Raw genomic sequence first — 17,283 nt, 5'->3', positions numbered from 1 at the left:
TCGACGCCATAACTTAAGCTTGGTACGCAGCTTTTGGGTATGAAAAATAACATATTTGAAAATCGGAAGATATAGGATATATGGAGTGATTAAATATCTATATGTAGAACTCGTCCACAATGAATGTTTTTAATATATAAAATTATTCTATTAAATATTTAATTTGATTGTAAGCAATTTTCGAATATTAATAAGCAAAATGGGTAAATTTCAAGTCAGTATTTTTTGTTTTACAATATGCATTTTCAGTCTACATTAGTAGGGTAACACTGTTTCGAACGACAAAAGTAGACATAAAAAGGCAGAGTTCGATGTGAATTTGTGCAATTAATATTATTAAATATTTTTACACTTTTATAGTAAACAATTTTTTATTCGCTTGTGCAACGAATTTACAGCATTTGTCAGCAATCAGCCCAGTGCGTGTGTATTATAATAAATTAAATTACGTATCGACGGTAGGGGCTAAAAGCAGGCAAATCATAAAGCAGAGAGCAGAGCAAAGAAAGTTCTAAAAATATTTTTGATCGTCGTGAAAGTCGCATATTTTATAAAGCTTTAAATTAAAGACCAAATCAGCGCATACTTAATTGCAAAAATGGTATTGAAAGTGTACGTCAGCGGCATGTCCGGCAACAAGGAGGTGAGTATTTAAGTTTCCTTGTGGGCGGGGCAGCTGAAAAGCAAGCACACATTATGACAAATGCACATAGATATATGTACATACGTATGTATGTGTGTGTGTGTGTGCGTGCGTATTTATATGTGTGATTGAATAGTAGGAGTCAGTGTCATGTTAATGGAATGCTTGCCTAGCAGTGTGATAGACAAAATAAAAAAGAAATACCGCAATGCATATTCTATTTTATGCACTGCACATCTCTCGTTTGTTTGCGATTGAGAGTGCGTGCATGAGAGTGAGCGATGATATAGTATGTGTGTATGTATGTACGTACAGTCGAAACGTCATCTCTCTAGCGTTCGCCCTCTTCGAACAGCAAGTGGGTATTTTGATTGGCGTATGCAAGTGTGCGTACGTTTTGATGGTGGTGGCAAGAAGCAGCACAATGACCGCAAACATTTCCATATATGTAAGCTTATTTTATTGTTTGTATGTGTACTGTGAAGCGTAGAAGAATTCATTGATTACAGTTTTTCGTATATGTATGTATGTATGTATATTTGCGTGGGTACGGCTTTGTTAGTATGTATGTGTGTGCATGATTCATGTATTTGACTTTTTTTGCTCGCCTCATCTTTGTGCTAAAACAACGGCCATTGTGCAAAAAAAAAACAACGGGAGTGTTCCTGGGTGCGAGTGAGAGCGAAACTTTATACATACTTATGCCGTTGTTTATTGTTTGCAGACTTAAGACGGGTCAGCGCCACAAATACATACATATGTATGTATGTAAATATTATAAAAACATTTGTATGGGTGTGTGAGTGAGGAGACAATAAATAAAAACAACGGTTTATCAAAAATTAATTACAAGGCAGCAGAGATAAGTGTTTTGAAGTGAGAGTGAGAGATAGTGTGTGTGTGTGTGTGTGTGTGTGTGTGTGTGTGTGTGTGTGTGTGTGTGTGTGTGTGTGTGTGTGTGTGTGTGTGTGTGTGTGTGCTTGCCGGCAATTGAAAACCAGGGCTGGAGGCTTATCAAAATAAAAGCAGAACTCAAGATGATTTATTATTTTTATCTATTTCCATTAGGTGAAGAAGCGCCAACAGCGCGTTCTGATGATTCTGGACAGCAAGAACATTCAGTATGATACCATTGACATTACAGAGCCCGGCAAGGAGAGCGAAAAGGAGTTTATGCAGAACAAATCAACTAGCAGCGGCGGCACAGTCAGCGATCCAGAGCCCAGACATCCGTTGCCTCCGCAAATCTTCAACGACGAGGAATATTGCGGCGATTATGATGCTTTCGATTTGGCCAATGAGATTGATACGCTGGAGGTTTTTCTCAAGCTGGCGCCCGCTGATACAACGGCTGTGAGTAGTGCTCAGATTGAGCTGAAGCAGGAGAACGGAGTGGCAAAAGAGGGCGAAAAGACCGAAGACGAGGAAAAGAAAGCTCCAGCGGAAGGCGAAGGGGAAGGCGCGAACGCGGAGAAGGCAGAGGTTTGAGAGCTTTGAGCAATTTGTACTATTCTGTTTTAACTGTTATGAAGCGGCAACAACAATAGCAACAAGCCTGCACAGAAGCAACAAAAATGACAACAATAACAAAAAAACAAAAAAAAAATTAACATTAACGTCAAGCAACATCATTTAATTAATTACTAACGCCGCAATGCAATCAGCAAAGCCAGCCAATCATGTTAACAGTAGCAGCAATAACATCAAACTGTAATCTAACAGCATTTCAGCAACTTTGGCGGCAAACATCAATTTTTTGTTAGCAAATGTGCTTCTATTACCACGACTGCGGTTCTTTAAGTTAAGGTACTATCATTATATGTATATTTATACACGTACATATTTATGACATGCATACTGCAAGAAATTACAACTTTTAATCAAAAAAATATATAATTTATTTATAAAATAATACACTCACACACACTTTTGTATGTATATGTAACAAGATTTGTATTGATAACATTTTGTTAACACACATTCGAAATAACAACGCAAATTACAGTTGCAATTTGATTTAAATACTACATTTTAATTGAGTGTATTAAAACTAAACTATCTGTACGATTTGTGCGGCTGAGTTATGTTAATGCGAAAACATAAAAATCCGCTGAATATATTTAATAAAAAATACAAACGAAATGAAAAATATTTGTACTTACTAAAAAAAAAATAAGTTTAATAATCTAACAAGAGCAGCTAGAGCCAGCGCATGTTAAATAACAGCGAAAGCTTTGATTGGAACTGTAATGATAACACTCGTCACTTTGCATCAAACAAAAGGCAGAAGATGGCGAGCAATCCAGCGAGGATAAGGAGAAAACAGATAAAGATGGCGAAGAAGAGGATAAAAAGGAAGAGAGTCGTGAAGAAAAGGTAAAACGTGAACGTTGTAAAATACTAGCATGTAAAAAAAAGTAGACGGAGTTAACAGTAGCTGATATAGGGCTGCTAATCACGCATGTTAATGCAACTAAAGCTTAAGAGAATATGTTAAATTAGTATTAGCGAATCCTTAATAATATTTGTAAATATATTTTCCCATTTATACCATCCTGTACCATATCCCCACTGCAACAACAACTATACAAAACACTCACTCCTGAATGTAATGCACAAAATCCGAAATTCTAAACACAACTCAGACTGAAACCGAAGCTAAAGAAGGTAACGGCGAATCAGAATCGAAAGAAGAAAAGGAGGAAGCAACAGGTAAAATAAAGGATGTACAACATGTTAATTACTCTAACATTCCTTTAATGCCAAAAGCAGAAAAAACTGAAGATGAGCAGGAGAAGGCAGAGGAAGACGATAAAAAGGAGAATGAGGGTGAAGGTGAAGGTGAAGGTAAGAAAACGGAAGAAAAGGCAGAGGAAGCACAAGATGCGGAAGGTGACACAAAGGAAGAGTCGAAAGAAGATAAAGATGTAACGGAAGCGAAATCTGAAGACGAACCAAAAGAGAAAACAGAACAGAAGTCTGAAGACGAAACTAAAGAGAAAACGGAAGAGTCGAAAATAGATGAAGATGAAGCAAAAGAGAAATCAAGTGAAGAGAATGATACATCGGAAGAAAAGCAAGAAGAGAAAGAAAATGCCGAAGAGACCGTTGAGTCGGAAACGAAAGAAAGCGCAGAAATCGAGACTGCCGAAGCGTCTGAAGAGCCAGAAGAAGAAGCTGACGAAAATGAAGAAGATAAGGAAAAAACTGAAGAAGCTAGTGCAGAGATAAATGATACCAAAGAAGAAACAAAAGCAGATGAAGCCAAAACAGAAGAAGAGAAACAGGATGATGATGAAAAGAAAGAAGTAGAAAAAGAAGACGAGGAAAAAGGTGAAGTAGAAAAAAATGGTGAAGAAAGTACCGAAGAAACTAAAGCAAATGAAAATGAGGCAGAAACTAAAGAATCTTCTGAAGAGAAAGAAAACTCTAAAGAAGAAGCAACAACAGAAGAAGAGAAAGAATCCAATGCTGAAGAAGAAAATAAAGAATCCGAGGTTGAAGATGGAGCAGAAGAAAAGAAAGAAACGAAAGCTGACGAAGAAATAAAATCTTCTGAAAAGGAAAGCGAAGAAGAGTAACGGAAATAAGCTGAAACGAACCACAACGAACGAACACGATGAGCCGAAACCAAACACAAACAACCTCACGCACACGTACCAAATGAACCAAAGCAAACACTCACTTCAAATGAACCACTATCGCATCCGCATCTGTAGTCCATCACTTGTAGAGCACACTCATGCACAAACACACACACACATTAGCACATACATATAAACATGAATTGTAAATAAATGTTAAAAAGAAAAATATATTACTAATAATAATAAAAGCTGGTGACGGGTAATGAAAAAAATTAGTTAGTAAGCAAACAGCTTTTAATACCCAAATTTTCTAACTTTCTCCCACAGACAGCGATAACAACAGCAGCCGCAGCTCTTGCTGCAGCGGTTCCAGGTCCAGCTCCAGCCGAAACGAATAATGCCTCGGCTCAGCTCTTAGAACAAGAGCGCGCAGCTGCGGCGCAATAAACGAATTTAAATTGTCGATTTATTTTATTTTTTTGTGAATTTTACTTTCCACTTATTAAAATTTCAATAAAAAAAATGTAATGTAAATAATTGTGTGTTTATTTCCTAGCTGCGATGCAATAAACAAAAGTCATATTCTCGATTTATATTCATTTTGTATATTCTCTTTTCCACTCATTAAAATGTCAATTATAAAATTGAATTTATATACTTTCATGTTTTTTTTATATGCACTAAATTCCATTCATAGAAATTTAAATTTCGTTTTTATTTTGAGAAATAATATATATCAAATTCAATTTGAGGAATTGTAATTTAAATTTCAATAAAAAAAATCGCTTCCCAAATTTTTGAATAGTTTAGTTCTTTTTGTATCCAATTAATTAAATATACAGTACATTTATAATTATGTTTAGTACAGAGACATTAAAATGAAGTTGTTTTATTTTTATTTTTACTTATTTATTTACGCCGTAGTTTCGAGCTCTTTATCCATGTTTTTTTTTGTTTTTCTTTTTAATTACAAAAACTAGTTAAAAATGCGAATTAATTTCGCAACTCAAAAGCATTTACTAATTATTAAAAGAAGGTTTTGGGAAAGGAAAACAAAATCAAAATATTTGGAGGAAAATGGATGAGTTGAAGTAGGAGCTGAAGTAGATTCCGTCATGAGCAACTGGTGCTCACTTTCGCTCTTTATTCATTAAATTGTCGTTGATTGTTAAATCCAATCGCCCTTCGCCACGTTCATTGAACGTGGCTGAACAGATCAGATTGAGGTGAATGAGTTGAAGTAGCTACAGCAGAATCATGTCATGATCAACTCTCTGGCTGACTCTCGCTCTTTCGGGTGAATTATTGCCTAATCGCTATTCTCCTCATCGGATGTATCTGTTGTATAGTCGCTTAGATTCTCTTGCTGATCATTGTGCTCCGGCTCCGATTCGCTCAAGTCCCATTGTGGATGATCTGTGGGTGGTGCGGGTGCCTTCTGTACATCCAGTTTCAGTTCCTGTTGCTGATCCAAGCCCAGATACGAGTCTATAAGAATAGAATAATAGATTTCAGTGATGGGAACTATATGGATATACTGTGGACTTACCTGATCTCAGGCAAACTGTAAAGGTGTAGACGCCTGGCCAACGGGGCGCTGTGAACTTTAGCTGTATCTCCTCCTTCTCGACGAGATTTGTAACATGGTAGGGAGCTGTGAGCAGAGTGCGCGACTTGCGATCGCATATGTATGTCCACCAGTACTCCTGCTTCTCTTCCGGAAAGAATGGACAGTGCACTGTATGCGACATACGTGACTTGCCCTCCAGGCGTTCGCGTTTATTCAGCTTGGCCTGCAGCCTCTCCCACTCCTCGTCGTCGTCGTCATCCAGCGAGGAGTTGTTTTTATTCTGCTTATCCTCATCCTCGCTTCCAGAGGCGGCTACCGATTCCACATCGCTGTGCTCTCCGGCATCCGATTCGGCTTCCGAATTGGCTGCCGTTTGCTCATCCGTTGTGGACACAGTGGAAACAGAAGCAGCAGCTGCTGCTGCGACTGCTGGCTTCGGCTGCGCCTTTTTCTTCTGATTGTTGGCAGGTTTCTTGCCGCCTTTGCCCTTGCCGCCTTTGCGCGGCTTTGACCAAGCAGAAGCCTTCTTCACCGGCACAACAGTAGCAGCAGCACCTGCCTCATCATCATCGCCAGCCGCCTCCTCATTGGCATCGTCTTTAATGCCCTGTTTCTCCGGCACCTTTGTGTCCCCGAACAGAGTCTTCATATCCTTTCGCTCCAGCGTCACGGTCACTGTTACAATGGCGCCCGCTGTCACCACATTGGTGTTCTCATCGTCGATCACCTCGCAGCGTATGGAGAAGTCAATCAGAGGCATCTTGCCCAGCACTCGCATAATATTCTCATATTCAAAGTCCGAAAGATTCTTGAGCAGCATGCGACTCTCTTCCGGCTTCAGCTGAGCGAATTGTTGCAGATTCTTCACATGGCGCTTCTTGTTCATGAAATACAAATGATCCTCGGTTAGGTGGGGCAACTGCAGCAGCGGCGACTTGTAATCCCAGAGGCCCTGAATGATAATCGGGGACATTTTCATGCAGTTCTCGATGGTTTCGATACTGGGTAGACGGGGCACACGACGCGCATAGGCCATCATGACCAACTGATGCACACAACTGACCATCTCCTGTACCAAATACGGACACTTCTTCACAATGAACTGACGATCACGTTCTAGTGTCTCCGGATTCAACGGAATACGTGAGAGATGAGCATGCAGTATGGCACGCGCCTTAATGGAATACATGCGACACAGCGGATGCTCTTTGCATTTTTCATTCAGATTAGGCAGTTGCCTAATCAGCTGTAAGAGAAAAAAGGGAAAACATTAATAAATGTTGAAAAAAGGTAAACTGTATAAATACTAATACTAAAACATTGCGGCTGTTGCTAACACTTACATTATAGCTGTTGACAGGCACAACTAAGAGCTTCGACTGTTAACAGTTTACCTTTAACATAACAGTTCTCCGCACATTTACTTAACAGTTTTAGTTATGTTAGGTATCTTACAGCGCTTTATCAGCAGTTATAATCAGATTTTCAAATACGTACCGCTGGCACCTCATCGTTATCCGACTGCCGTTCGACCACTTGCGAATTGTGTCGCTTATCAAACTCCAGACTGGCTGCGAGTACCATTAGAGCTCGTTTTAGCAGCATGTGCGGCGTTTTGTGTATGAAATAGAAATACATTTGCGACGTATCCAATAGGACTTTATCTCCGCTGAAACGTATGGAGCGATACCACCAGACGCCTACTGCGGAGGGCATGGCCACCATGAAGACTAGGCCATAGAGACCCAACACCCAAACGCTATTCTCCTTCTCAACGATCCATGAGGGCAGCGCAATACCAAACGACATGGCGCCCGGACCATCGGGATTGCCATATTTCTCATAATTCTCCTTAGCCACATCATCGGTGAGCGCTTGATACGCTTTGCTGAGCATCATAAATGACTTCTCGTCGCCCGTCTCCTTATCAGGATGCAGCACCTTCGACAGCTTATAGTAGGCCTTCTTGATTTCAGCCTGCGTTGCTGTCGGCGGCACGTTCAAGATCTCAAAGGGATCGAAGCTCGCCATCTCGTAATCGAACTGTGAGACACGATATGTGAGGAACAGCAGTAGCGCCCACCCGAGTACAATGGCCAGCTTAATGACAACCGATTTTAGTGTACGATAAGGCTCGGCATTGGCCAATATTATCTTCTTCTTCAGACAGTCGGGACATTGGCATTCCTCTTTTAGTTTGCTAAGATCTGTGCGAAAAAGGGTGCAAAGATTAGAATCACATGCGGTGAGAGCGAGATAGCTGCTAACATTGAGATCGCGAGAGAGCTCTGCAGCATGTGCGCTCTCTCTACCTCGCTACCAGTTCTGTCTTTCAAATATAAGGCATGCATGTATGTACGCTTGCGTGTGTGTGTGTTCCATTTGTGAAGTGAGCTGGCTTAAGGTGTTGTTATTGTAGCTTTCACCAACACGCAGACAGCGTAAAGCGCCGATTGGAAGTCACTGTTAGAATAACTTAATGGAACGTGTCCATTTGCAGCACTTGACATACACACACGCACACATATTCACACAGAGACTTACACTCACTCACATTGACTTAAAGAGAGAGCTGCAGTCTGATTACAATCAGTATTAACTAACCTTCTTTCTTTTTACGTGGCCAATAGTAAATGGTTGTTGGTATCAATACCAGAGCCAAAAACGATAACACAAAATAGTAAAATGTGCCGCCACTCTCATCATACTGAAATTTTTGACCCGCCATTGGAAAAGTAGCGCCGGTCTTCTAATTATTTACAAAAATAAGCGCAGTTTCCTTCTTCTCTCAGAGAAGTTTGGGTTTTGGTGTGGTCGTCGTCGTCGTCTTTTTTTCTAATGAGCCCCCAGCTGATGCTCTGGCACGCTGGCAGTTCGCTGACTGCGCGCGTCTCTGGTACTTAAGTAAATACGCAGATTCCCAATGATGGGAAGATTCTCGGTTAGGCTCAGTTAAAATGCACAGCGCTTAATTGCACCAATTAAATGCCGCGAATTTAAAAAACTTATGTATTTACAGCAGTCGTCAAATGACACGTCTGTACAGTGTGACCGTGCCAGATTAGCTTGGTAATGCTGCAATTCAATGATACCGTACTAATGAGATCTAAGATAGCACAAATCTGCAACGGGCGTTACGATTAAATTGCGCGAATTAGGAATTTGAATAACTTAACTAATTGTTCATTGGAAGTGAAACGCCGTTCCTGTGTTGTTTTTAATTTAGGCTGGGAATTTGTAAATGAACTCGTTTCTAAATATGTTCTCTGCTATTACTGTTTATTTTTTCTATTTAAATTCTGACTATTAATTTTACGATATGCCCACTATCGTAAATATATTTCTACAATACGGTCACACACGATTTCAGTATTTTTATATATCGAATATAATATCGTCATGTGTATTTCTTAAAACTTGGTGATATCGATACATCATTTAGTTAGGCCACCCCAAGAATTTGATTATCACATCGCTAACAGAATAGTGAGCGCGTTGAACGCGCAATGAGTTAATTTTTTGGTTCGCTGCCGAGAAGAATTCGATTTTTTAATTCAAATAACTGATTTTAAAAGTTTTATTAACAAAACGGTGCATGAATAGCAGATGGTGTATAATATCAAACGTCATTGAAAACGTCCTGCAAACTAAAACCTGCAATAAAAATACAAATAAAACAAAAAGAAAAGCAAGGTGCCAAAGAAGAAAACCAGTTATGTATGTCGAATTGATGTATTTCCATTTTGCTGGGCAAAAAAGAAACATTTGTATGGCAAAAAAATGTTAAATGAAAGTGATGTGTGTAAGTGCTTAAAGGCTTATTAATAATATGGGCACAGCTAGAGCAAGTGAAAAGTGACAATAAAAGCCGAGTTTGTAACCAGACAAGGTTACATTTTCCATGACAACTTCCAAAACGAGAGTCAAATCCCCCCTCCAAAAGCCGATTTCCAGCGAATCTCTTGCGAAAACTAAAAGTAAGTACAAGCAAGCCAAGTATATATACTTACAAAATGCATGTGCATATCGCCTTTAAAAAATATGTATTGCGTGTGTGTGAATGTGTTTATATGGGTTTTTGGCGTCTTCTTTGCAGCCAAAGAGGCGGCGACCGCCTTTGCGTACTTTTGGATGTATATATGTGTGCGTGTGTGTGTTTGTGAGCGAAAAGCAGGTAGAAGAGCTAGATAAATAAGACTCAAGGGCAGCTAAGAAATTATACGTGTGATTTGTTCTTGTGTGAAAAAAAAAATAAAATAAAACAAATAAATACAATGGCCGTCTTCCTTCTCTTTCCCTTGCTTGCTTTTGCAGGTGGTTTAGTTATTAATTTTGTCGAATTGTTGTTTGCTAATTTCGGCTAATGCTGCGCTAATTTGAATTTTGGTTTATATATCGCTCCGATGTATACTAATATGTACGTATATATATTTTGTTTTATGTAATTGCCAAATTTGAAATCTGCGTTAAGAGTGAAAAATCGATAAATCAGCGCCGCTGCAGCTGTTGGGCGATGCGTGGGCCATGGAGCCCAACTACGTGTAATTGGGGTAGGAAACACATGCACATGCATACACACATTCAAAGTTGTATATGTGTGTATCTGTGTAACAAATAATCCGCTTAATGTAAAAACGCCAACGATGCTCAAACGTTTTTTTTTTTTTTTTGGCAGCTCCACAACCTCTTCCCTCTTCACTCACTCACACACATACATTTGCATACACGCATCTAGCATTTCGTGCATTTTCTTTTATGCATTTGTGCAAATAAGAAAAATCAATAAAACTGCGCTAGAAGAGATCCGTTAATAAATAAAGCGCCGAAAGCAAAAGTCAGCGCAACAAACAGTTAAATGTGTACAGTGTACACATGTTATTAACCCAATTACAATATGGCAGACAGATGTAGCGGGATTAAAGAGCCAGTCAGCGTAAGAAGAATGGGGGAGAAAGTACGAGCGAGAGCGAGAGAGCGCTATGACTAGTGAATATATTAAGAAAGAGGAGAAGACAAGAAAAAAAATCAACAAACAATCCGCTGAATTGGGCGAATAGAATAAAAGTTTCGTGAGTCATGCGGCGATTTAGCCGCATTTCAAATTAAAAGTGACTTGAAATGTTAAAATTAAACACTCATACAATTTCTTATTGGGTGAATGATTGGACTTGGAATCGAGCGTGGGGGCATTTTGAGTTTGGCCAAAAGTCAAGTGGATTTCGTATGCGTCAGCACAGAAGCCACAAAAGTGCAGTTCTTATCGGCATATAAATAGACCGAACAGAAAATAGAAGAGCAATTAAAGAGTTTCCCAACTGTGCCCGGCTTTCACCCAAAATATAGCAACAACAAGAACTGTTGAATTTCTGCTTATGATATCATTTTGTGTTTTTGATTGCTTCAATTAATGTGTTGCCAAACAGAAAAATTTCGCAGAAAGCATGTGTGAAAAATGTTTCTATTTATATATCTATATTTAACTTATCTTATGCTACTTTTATTTTGCAATTTTCTGTTGAATTTCCGCCGATCGATCAAATACTTATATTGTATGCAATATTTTCTGTTGCGATATCATAGCCGGCGCCTATCACGCAAACAAACCGAAGAAACAATATCAAAACGCGTGCTTAAAGTGTCGGACGCATTTAGTTACTTATCGTACATCGACAAACATGTGGAAGAGGGTGGCACTGCTATTATCACTGGGAAAGAGATGAGCAATGTGTATCGATATGCGTGGGGTGTGATTCATTGCACGTTTGAAGTAACTACAATAACAATTGGTTTGTTTAGTTAGTAGTGCTATGCATTTTCGATACCCAATCGCTCGCTTGCTCACGCGCTCATCTCAAAACGTTGACCTAGAATTGTTGTCACCCATCTCGCTTTGCTTCTTTAGCTCTCGCTCCCGCGATGTCGTTCACTTATTTAATTGTCACGTCCAGTGTAGACTGCGCTTCTGTAAGCTGCCAAAGAAATGACGCCATATTGCGTGCCATACTCTCAATAATCACGCCTCTGTGTGGTATGTATGAATGTATATATGTGTGTGTGCATGGATTCCTAAAGGGCAAGTGCGCAAACAGCTGACATTTGACAAAAGAAAATAGCTGTCATAATACGTTGGGCATATGTTTTTGTACCGTTAGCTGACAGTCATTTCAGCATTGAAATCTCTGAATGCTTGTTCTTTTAATCTATATACTCCAGCAGTAAATGCAAAACATATTGTTTCAATTTATTTAATCAGTAAAATATGCATATTCGAAGTTTTGTAGATTACCTCGGCTTAAACAGATGTGTGGGTGGCTATTGTATCCAATATGAATATGGGCATTAATTCCATGCCAGTGTATGTGTATCGATATGTGTGTAACATTTGTAAATGTATGTAAATTGTATCTTGCGCTAGCGTAAAGAATTTTATTAGTAAAATGTGCTCTTTGATCTTGGAATTAATTTCGAACAGACAGGAAGAGAGCGAGAGCGAGAGAGACATTTGTTTTTGGTGGTCTCTGTTTATTCGAGTTCGAACTGTTTGCTTTTGTTTGACTTTCGGTTTGTTTGTGTGAAAGTGAGTCAAATGCGTTGGACATACGTTGCAGTCGCTCAGCTCAGCTCTGGTCGCCCTGCACTGCTCTGTCTTGCTCTGTCTTGGTTGATTTAGTTTTGTTTGTTGTTGTCTGTTTTTTTTCTTATCGGCACTCTCGCTCTCTTCTATAATGTTTTTTTCCTTCGAAGTTAAGTTTTTTTTTGTGCCCAGTGCTTAGGTCATTTCTTAGCGTCAACTTTTTCATTACATAAAAAAGTTTCTGATTATTTCAATTAATTTTTATATTCGTTGCTGAAGCATTCGCTGCGTAACGCAAATTGTTTACCCTTTCGCGTAGCTAATTAATTATTTTTAATTAATTTATCACACTGGGATATCATCGATGTCTTGGCCCATTTAAAAGTTAATTAGTTTAATGGCGCACGTTGCAAATTCATTTGAATTGTTGCTTTACAGCAAGCTCTATTCCTCTCTTTCTTTCTGTGTCACATCATCCCCTTCCCTCCTCTACCCATTTCACCTACACACGCCCTAATTGTTTACAGATTAGTTTCAACTGGGTGTGGCATAAGCGGCGGGTGTTAACAATTAGACAGCAGTAAAAAGGCAGAAGGCAAATGCCAGCTGCGTCCAGTGCGGCCGCTTGGCAAAATTGTCACGCAACCTGGGCACACCCGGTCCGGTCTCATCACGTACCCCGCACACAGCTGATGGTAATCAGCCTAGAATTGCGCTATTTTTGGGCACGCTTTGTGCGTGGAATGCGTAGGTGAAGCTATTTTATGCTCTTTATGGCCAAGATTTATATTTGGCACATATTTTTGGTCTAGCTACTTATTTATGACTATTTGCCTAAGTTTGTAAATATTTGTGAACTAATATGTGTGGGTCTTTCTCTCTCTCTCTGTCCCACTCTGTCCTTGACTGTGGTCAGTTTATCAGCGTGTTGAGAATATACATACATATGTATGTATGTACATATACGGGTCATCAGGCGCCCCTTTCCAATTGAACTCAATTGGGGCTTCTCATTATGCAAGATCGTAAACCAGTGACAAGAGTAACGGCCCATCAATCATTTATATCGGCAATTCGGAGCACATAAATCAAGCTAGAAAAACCAATTAGACCAATCAAAATATACACATACATACGTAAAATAACCTCATATTTGTAATAAAAGTTAAATGTATGTGAATACATTTTTATTATCAATTTATGTGCATAAAATATGATTTATACGAAGCCTCAAAAAGGCATATGAATTGCCAAGAACAACAAAAGAGCCAAAAAATCATAATATTAAATGCAAATAACCTTCAACACCTTTAAATTTTGCGCAATGCCTAAATTCGGCAAATGTTGACGAAAATCAATTTTCAATTTGCATGTGCGATTTCTTTGAAGTGTTTCTCGCGTGCAAATTTATGCTAATTCAGCAAAAGCAATAAGAAAACAACTGTAGATGCTGAATGAAGCGACGTGGTGGGTCGCCGCGGGCAAGTGCGGAACGGAAAATGAAAACAATAAGAAATTGCTAAATTACACTTCAACAAAATTGTTGTAGTATTTTGACTTGCACGAATTCGAGTTGAAGAACTAAAATCTGAACTGCATGACGCAGCGAAAAAAGGTTTGAAAAGAGAGATGAAGACAGAGAGACTTGTGAGCGAATCTAGCTTAGTCCTTATACCGTTCATTTAACCTTAGCTTAGCTTAATGGCGTGAGAGAGGGGGACAGAGACATAGAGTGCGAGCGAAATGATGTGCAGACAGTTCATTTAACCTAAGCTTGACGACGTGCCTTTAGAAGGGTGAGAGAGAGAGAGGAAGAGCGTAAAGGGAAGTGCTTCGTTTAAGTGGAAGAAATAAAGAAAGAGAGCGTGTAAAACGCAATGCAAGCAGTCTCCTTAACTGTAACATGACGGGATGAGAGCGAAAGCAACTAAATCGAATTGCAGGCAGTTCATTAAAACTTTGATTAAGAGTATGAGTGACTGCGTTAGCAGTGTTGGTAAGCAAACAAATTGACCTGCTTATGCAAATCGCAAAAACTATGTCGATTTCGTACGCTGACTAATCGTCATTTGATATACATTAACTTAACATGTTGTTTATAAATTTCAGGCAAAGCATGATGTGTCGCCCATCAATAAAATAACACTAAATTAATCCATTTGAGGCGCTGGTGGCGTTGCGACGATGACTCTTTGGTCATTTACCTATCGGTATCGCTGCGTAAGCTCCAAAACAAAAAAACAGTCTTCTCCCACCAACCTGAACGAATCAAGATTAATTGTTTATGGCTAAATTTACGCTCGCTCTTTGTTGTTGTTGTTGGTTTTGTTGTCGCAGTGGGGCGTGTGCCGCTGGCATTGGGCTGCCTTCCTGCTAGCTGGCTTAACCTGGCCATTAAAAACGTGTCGAACGTCGGGCATTAAGTTTTCTTTTTCTGTGCCACTTTGCATATGATTCACGCGACTTTTCTTGCCTCATTTCCTTTTCGCATATGTTCTCTGCGCCTAACTGTAGTCTGCGTCTCGCTCGCTCGCTCACTCACTCACTCGTGACTTTCTTTCTTGCTTTCCAGCTCTCGCCATAAGTCAGCTTAAGTTTTGACAAATTAGACGTGGAAATTTGTCAACCCGATTGCCCATGTGTGTGTGTGTGTGTGTGCTTGTCGCTTCGCACATCATTTTGGATTGCGTACAATTGCGCGGCTTACAACATAATTTGCCAAATGTGATTAGCAAATTATATGGACATGGAGGCGGGTTTTGGAGTTGGCCACTCGTCCGCTCGCTCGCTTTCAATTCAACGCTTCGTTTAACTGAGCCAAATTGAAAGCTCGCCTTGCCGCAATTACAGTGAATTGAAAAGTCTACAACTAGTAGGCAATAAAAATTGGACAGTGAGACCGAAGCGCACGAGTTCATTAACCTTTCTTCTGCTTTATATATTTATATGTATATGTATACATATGTTTGTGTATGTGTGTGTCTATGCGTGGCTTATGCTTTGGCTGCTGCGATTGCTGTTGTTCTTTGCTCACTCTGTGCCTGCCTTCCTCTCCCTCTCCTGCTCTCTCTCGCTATGTCTTTCCTACTCCCTCCCCCTCAGCTTACTTAAGAATCGTTGTTGATGTCGTCACTGAGTGGGCGTTTGCGCTTTTTACTTTGTGCTGCCTTTTTGGTGTACTTGGGGCATTTGTTTAATTGTTGCTCATGTAATTATTCATTTTATTGTAATTTACATAGCCCGTGTGGGTCGCTGTTAGTGCCACACACACACACACAAGCACACACCACTCACATACAGAGGCGTAAGTGGGGTTGTGGCGCAGCCAACTTCAATTCAATTGATTATCGCATTAATACAAATAATCATAATAATCGATGTCTGTTTTCGTATATTTATCGATGTACGCCCCATCTCATTCGCATGTTTATTATGGCTACTTTCGTTTGTGCACTTGAGCAGCGAATGCACGACAAAGAGATATCCTGTATTTGTTTTTAATTTATAATAATTTGGTAAAAGTAAATCTAAAGTCGCTCAGTATCAGATTATATATAAAAAAAAAGAACATAATATAAATACATACACATGTGTATTTATTTTTTAAAGATATTTGATTATAGATCCAATACAGCTTATTTTGCCTTTTACTTTGCATAATCATATCATATATCTCTTAGTTATTTGCATTAGATTGGAGGCTATACTAAAAATACCATGAAAATCATTTGCATGGCATATCAACAAACAACATTTGCACAATTATTATAAATGTAGTCGCATTGTTTTGCGCAATAAAAGTTTATTAACATTTTGCACATTTGCCTAGCAACAATGAAGAGCGAAAAACACAACAACAACTGCAACAACAACAACAACGGTAGCAACCGTCCAAAGACTCAAACAACCGCAAGACTTGGTTAGAGCTGTTGGCTTTATGTATGTTTGTATGTATGTAACGGTACCTGAGCATTCAGTGTTGAATAATGGTGGCGCATAAAAAAGGCAAAGATTAACAAATGAGCAAACAACGTTCGTTTTTTTTTTTTTATATACATATGTGCATAAGTATGTATATACATATTTTGCATATGCAAATGCGCAGTGCCACGCCCACTGTCAGTTGAAATTTTGAAATTATTGCGCATTTCCTTGAGAGCCGAACTGCTGATGATGATGATGGGTAACACAAAGTGCAGTATGCGCCGCATACAGTAATTGCCAATGAATGACCAAGAGCATACTCTGTAGAAAGAAGAATTCTGGTTCTTAGTAAATTTTGTGAGGCATAATTAACCCCTAAGCAAACAGACAGATAGAAAGAGATAGTTAGAATGGGAGATAGTGGGCGAGAGAGTCAGATCGAGCGCCGCTTTTAATGAGCTTTACTGTTGCCCCTGTGAGCTTATCTACGCACTTTGCATCTAACTTGCTGCATACATTTAACATTCAAACAAACAAAAACACAAAATAAAAGCGGAACAAAAGCAAACGCCATAACTTTAATCATAAACAATGGAAAATTTACAATACGTATGGAAAGTTAGTTGGTTGAACCGCAGGGGCGGAGGGGCGTGAGCACGACGCGCAGCAAAACTGTTGTTTGCCGGCCTATCTATCGAATTTGTTTCTCTATCCTCTCACAGTGAAATATTTAGAAAAAGTTGTGAAGTTTTGTGGCTTTAAGTGTGTGTGTGTGTGTGTGTGTGTGTGTGTGTGTGTGTGTAACTGGCATTGCGCTCTAATAATTATTTATAATAATTACTTTTTTGTGGCCTGCTGTTCAAACAGTAAATTATATTTAATACCCTAAAACCAAGAGGTATATCAGTCACATAATTGTTGGGACCTTATTTCATAAATAATTTTTTTCATATGAGTAACATCGAAATATATAAATATACATACT

At 39.1% G+C, this 17,283-nt stretch overlaps 3 protein-coding genes across 11 annotated transcripts in view; 2 read left to right on the top strand and 1 right to left on the bottom strand.

Moving 5' to 3' along the window:
- Positions 1-239: 239 nt before the first annotated feature.
- Sh3beta (SH3 domain binding glutamate rich protein Sh3beta) lies at positions 240-4,767 on the top strand. Of its 9 annotated transcripts, none has more exons than XR_016196630.1 (5): positions 240-643; positions 1,712-2,125; positions 2,927-3,019; positions 3,289-4,489; positions 4,558-4,767. XR_016196630.1 is itself a non-coding variant. In XM_089258843.1 (5 exons), the coding sequence occupies exons 1-5, from the start codon at positions 599-601 to the stop codon at positions 4,222-4,224; spliced, it is 1,428 nt and encodes a 475-aa protein (XP_089114969.1). In that variant the 5' UTR covers positions 240-598; the 3' UTR covers positions 4,225-4,767. The 9 variants fall into 9 exon arrangements, 8 of the variants coding, with proteins under 8 accessions (XP_089114969.1, XP_089114967.1, XP_089114968.1 ...); XM_089258843.1 differs by having other exon boundaries at positions 3,289-3,355; positions 3,416-4,767; XM_089258841.1 differs by having other exon boundaries at positions 3,289-3,355; positions 3,413-4,767.
- A 273-nt stretch (positions 4,768-5,040) lies between these two features.
- Positions 5,041-8,968, bottom strand: Sec63 (translocation protein Sec63). The gene is made up of 4 exons (XM_018101251.3): positions 8,405-8,968; positions 7,298-8,007; positions 5,780-7,046; positions 5,041-5,718 (listed from the first exon to the last, which is right to left on the bottom strand). The coding sequence occupies exons 1-4, from the start codon at positions 8,526-8,528 to the stop codon at positions 5,540-5,542; spliced, it is 2,280 nt and encodes a 759-aa protein (XP_017956740.1). The 5' UTR covers positions 8,529-8,968; the 3' UTR covers positions 5,041-5,539.
- A 292-nt stretch (positions 8,969-9,260) lies between these two features.
- Positions 9,261-17,283, top strand: part of LOC108651499 (uncharacterized) — a 31,877-nt gene continuing 23,854 nt past the window's right edge. Inside the window, exon 1 of the mRNA XM_089258830.1 lies at positions 9,261-9,777. The gene's annotated coding sequence lies outside the window, so the exon portion shown is untranslated. The remainder of the gene's footprint in view (positions 9,778-17,283) is intronic.

Source organism: Drosophila navojoa, chromosome 4 (assembly GCF_054131105.1).
Source record: "Drosophila navojoa isolate 15081-1374.11 chromosome 4, UAZ_NAV_1.0, whole genome shotgun sequence".
NCBI classification, from domain to species: domain Eukaryota; kingdom Metazoa; phylum Arthropoda; class Insecta; order Diptera; family Drosophilidae; genus Drosophila; species Drosophila navojoa.
Note: the sequence above shows the minus strand (reverse complement) of the source record. Positions and strands in the feature narration are given on the sequence as shown.

Coding starts and splice junctions, on each gene's coding strand:
- Sh3beta (XM_089258840.1), top strand. CDS start 599: ATGGTATTGAAAGTGTACGTCAGCGGCATGTCCGGCAACAAGGAG. Junction 644..1,711: donor GCATGTCCGGCAACAAGGAG/GTGAGTATTTAA, acceptor TATTTCCATTAG/GTGAAGAAGCGCCAACAGCG. Junction 3,020..3,288: donor AAGAGAGTCGTGAAGAAAAG/GTAAAACGTGAA, acceptor AACACAACTCAG/ACTGAAACCGAAGCTAAAGA.
- Sec63 (XM_018101251.3), bottom strand. CDS start 8,528: ATGGCGGGTCAAAAATTTCAGTATGATGAGAGTGGCGGCACATTTTAC. Junction 8,008..8,404: donor GCCACGTAAAAAGAAAGAAG/GTTAGTTAATAC, acceptor TTTTTCGCACAG/ATCTTAGCAAACTAAAAGAG. Junction 5,719..5,779: donor TACAGTTTGCCTGAGATCAG/GTAAGTCCACAG, acceptor CTATTCTTATAG/ACTCGTATCTGGGCTTGGAT.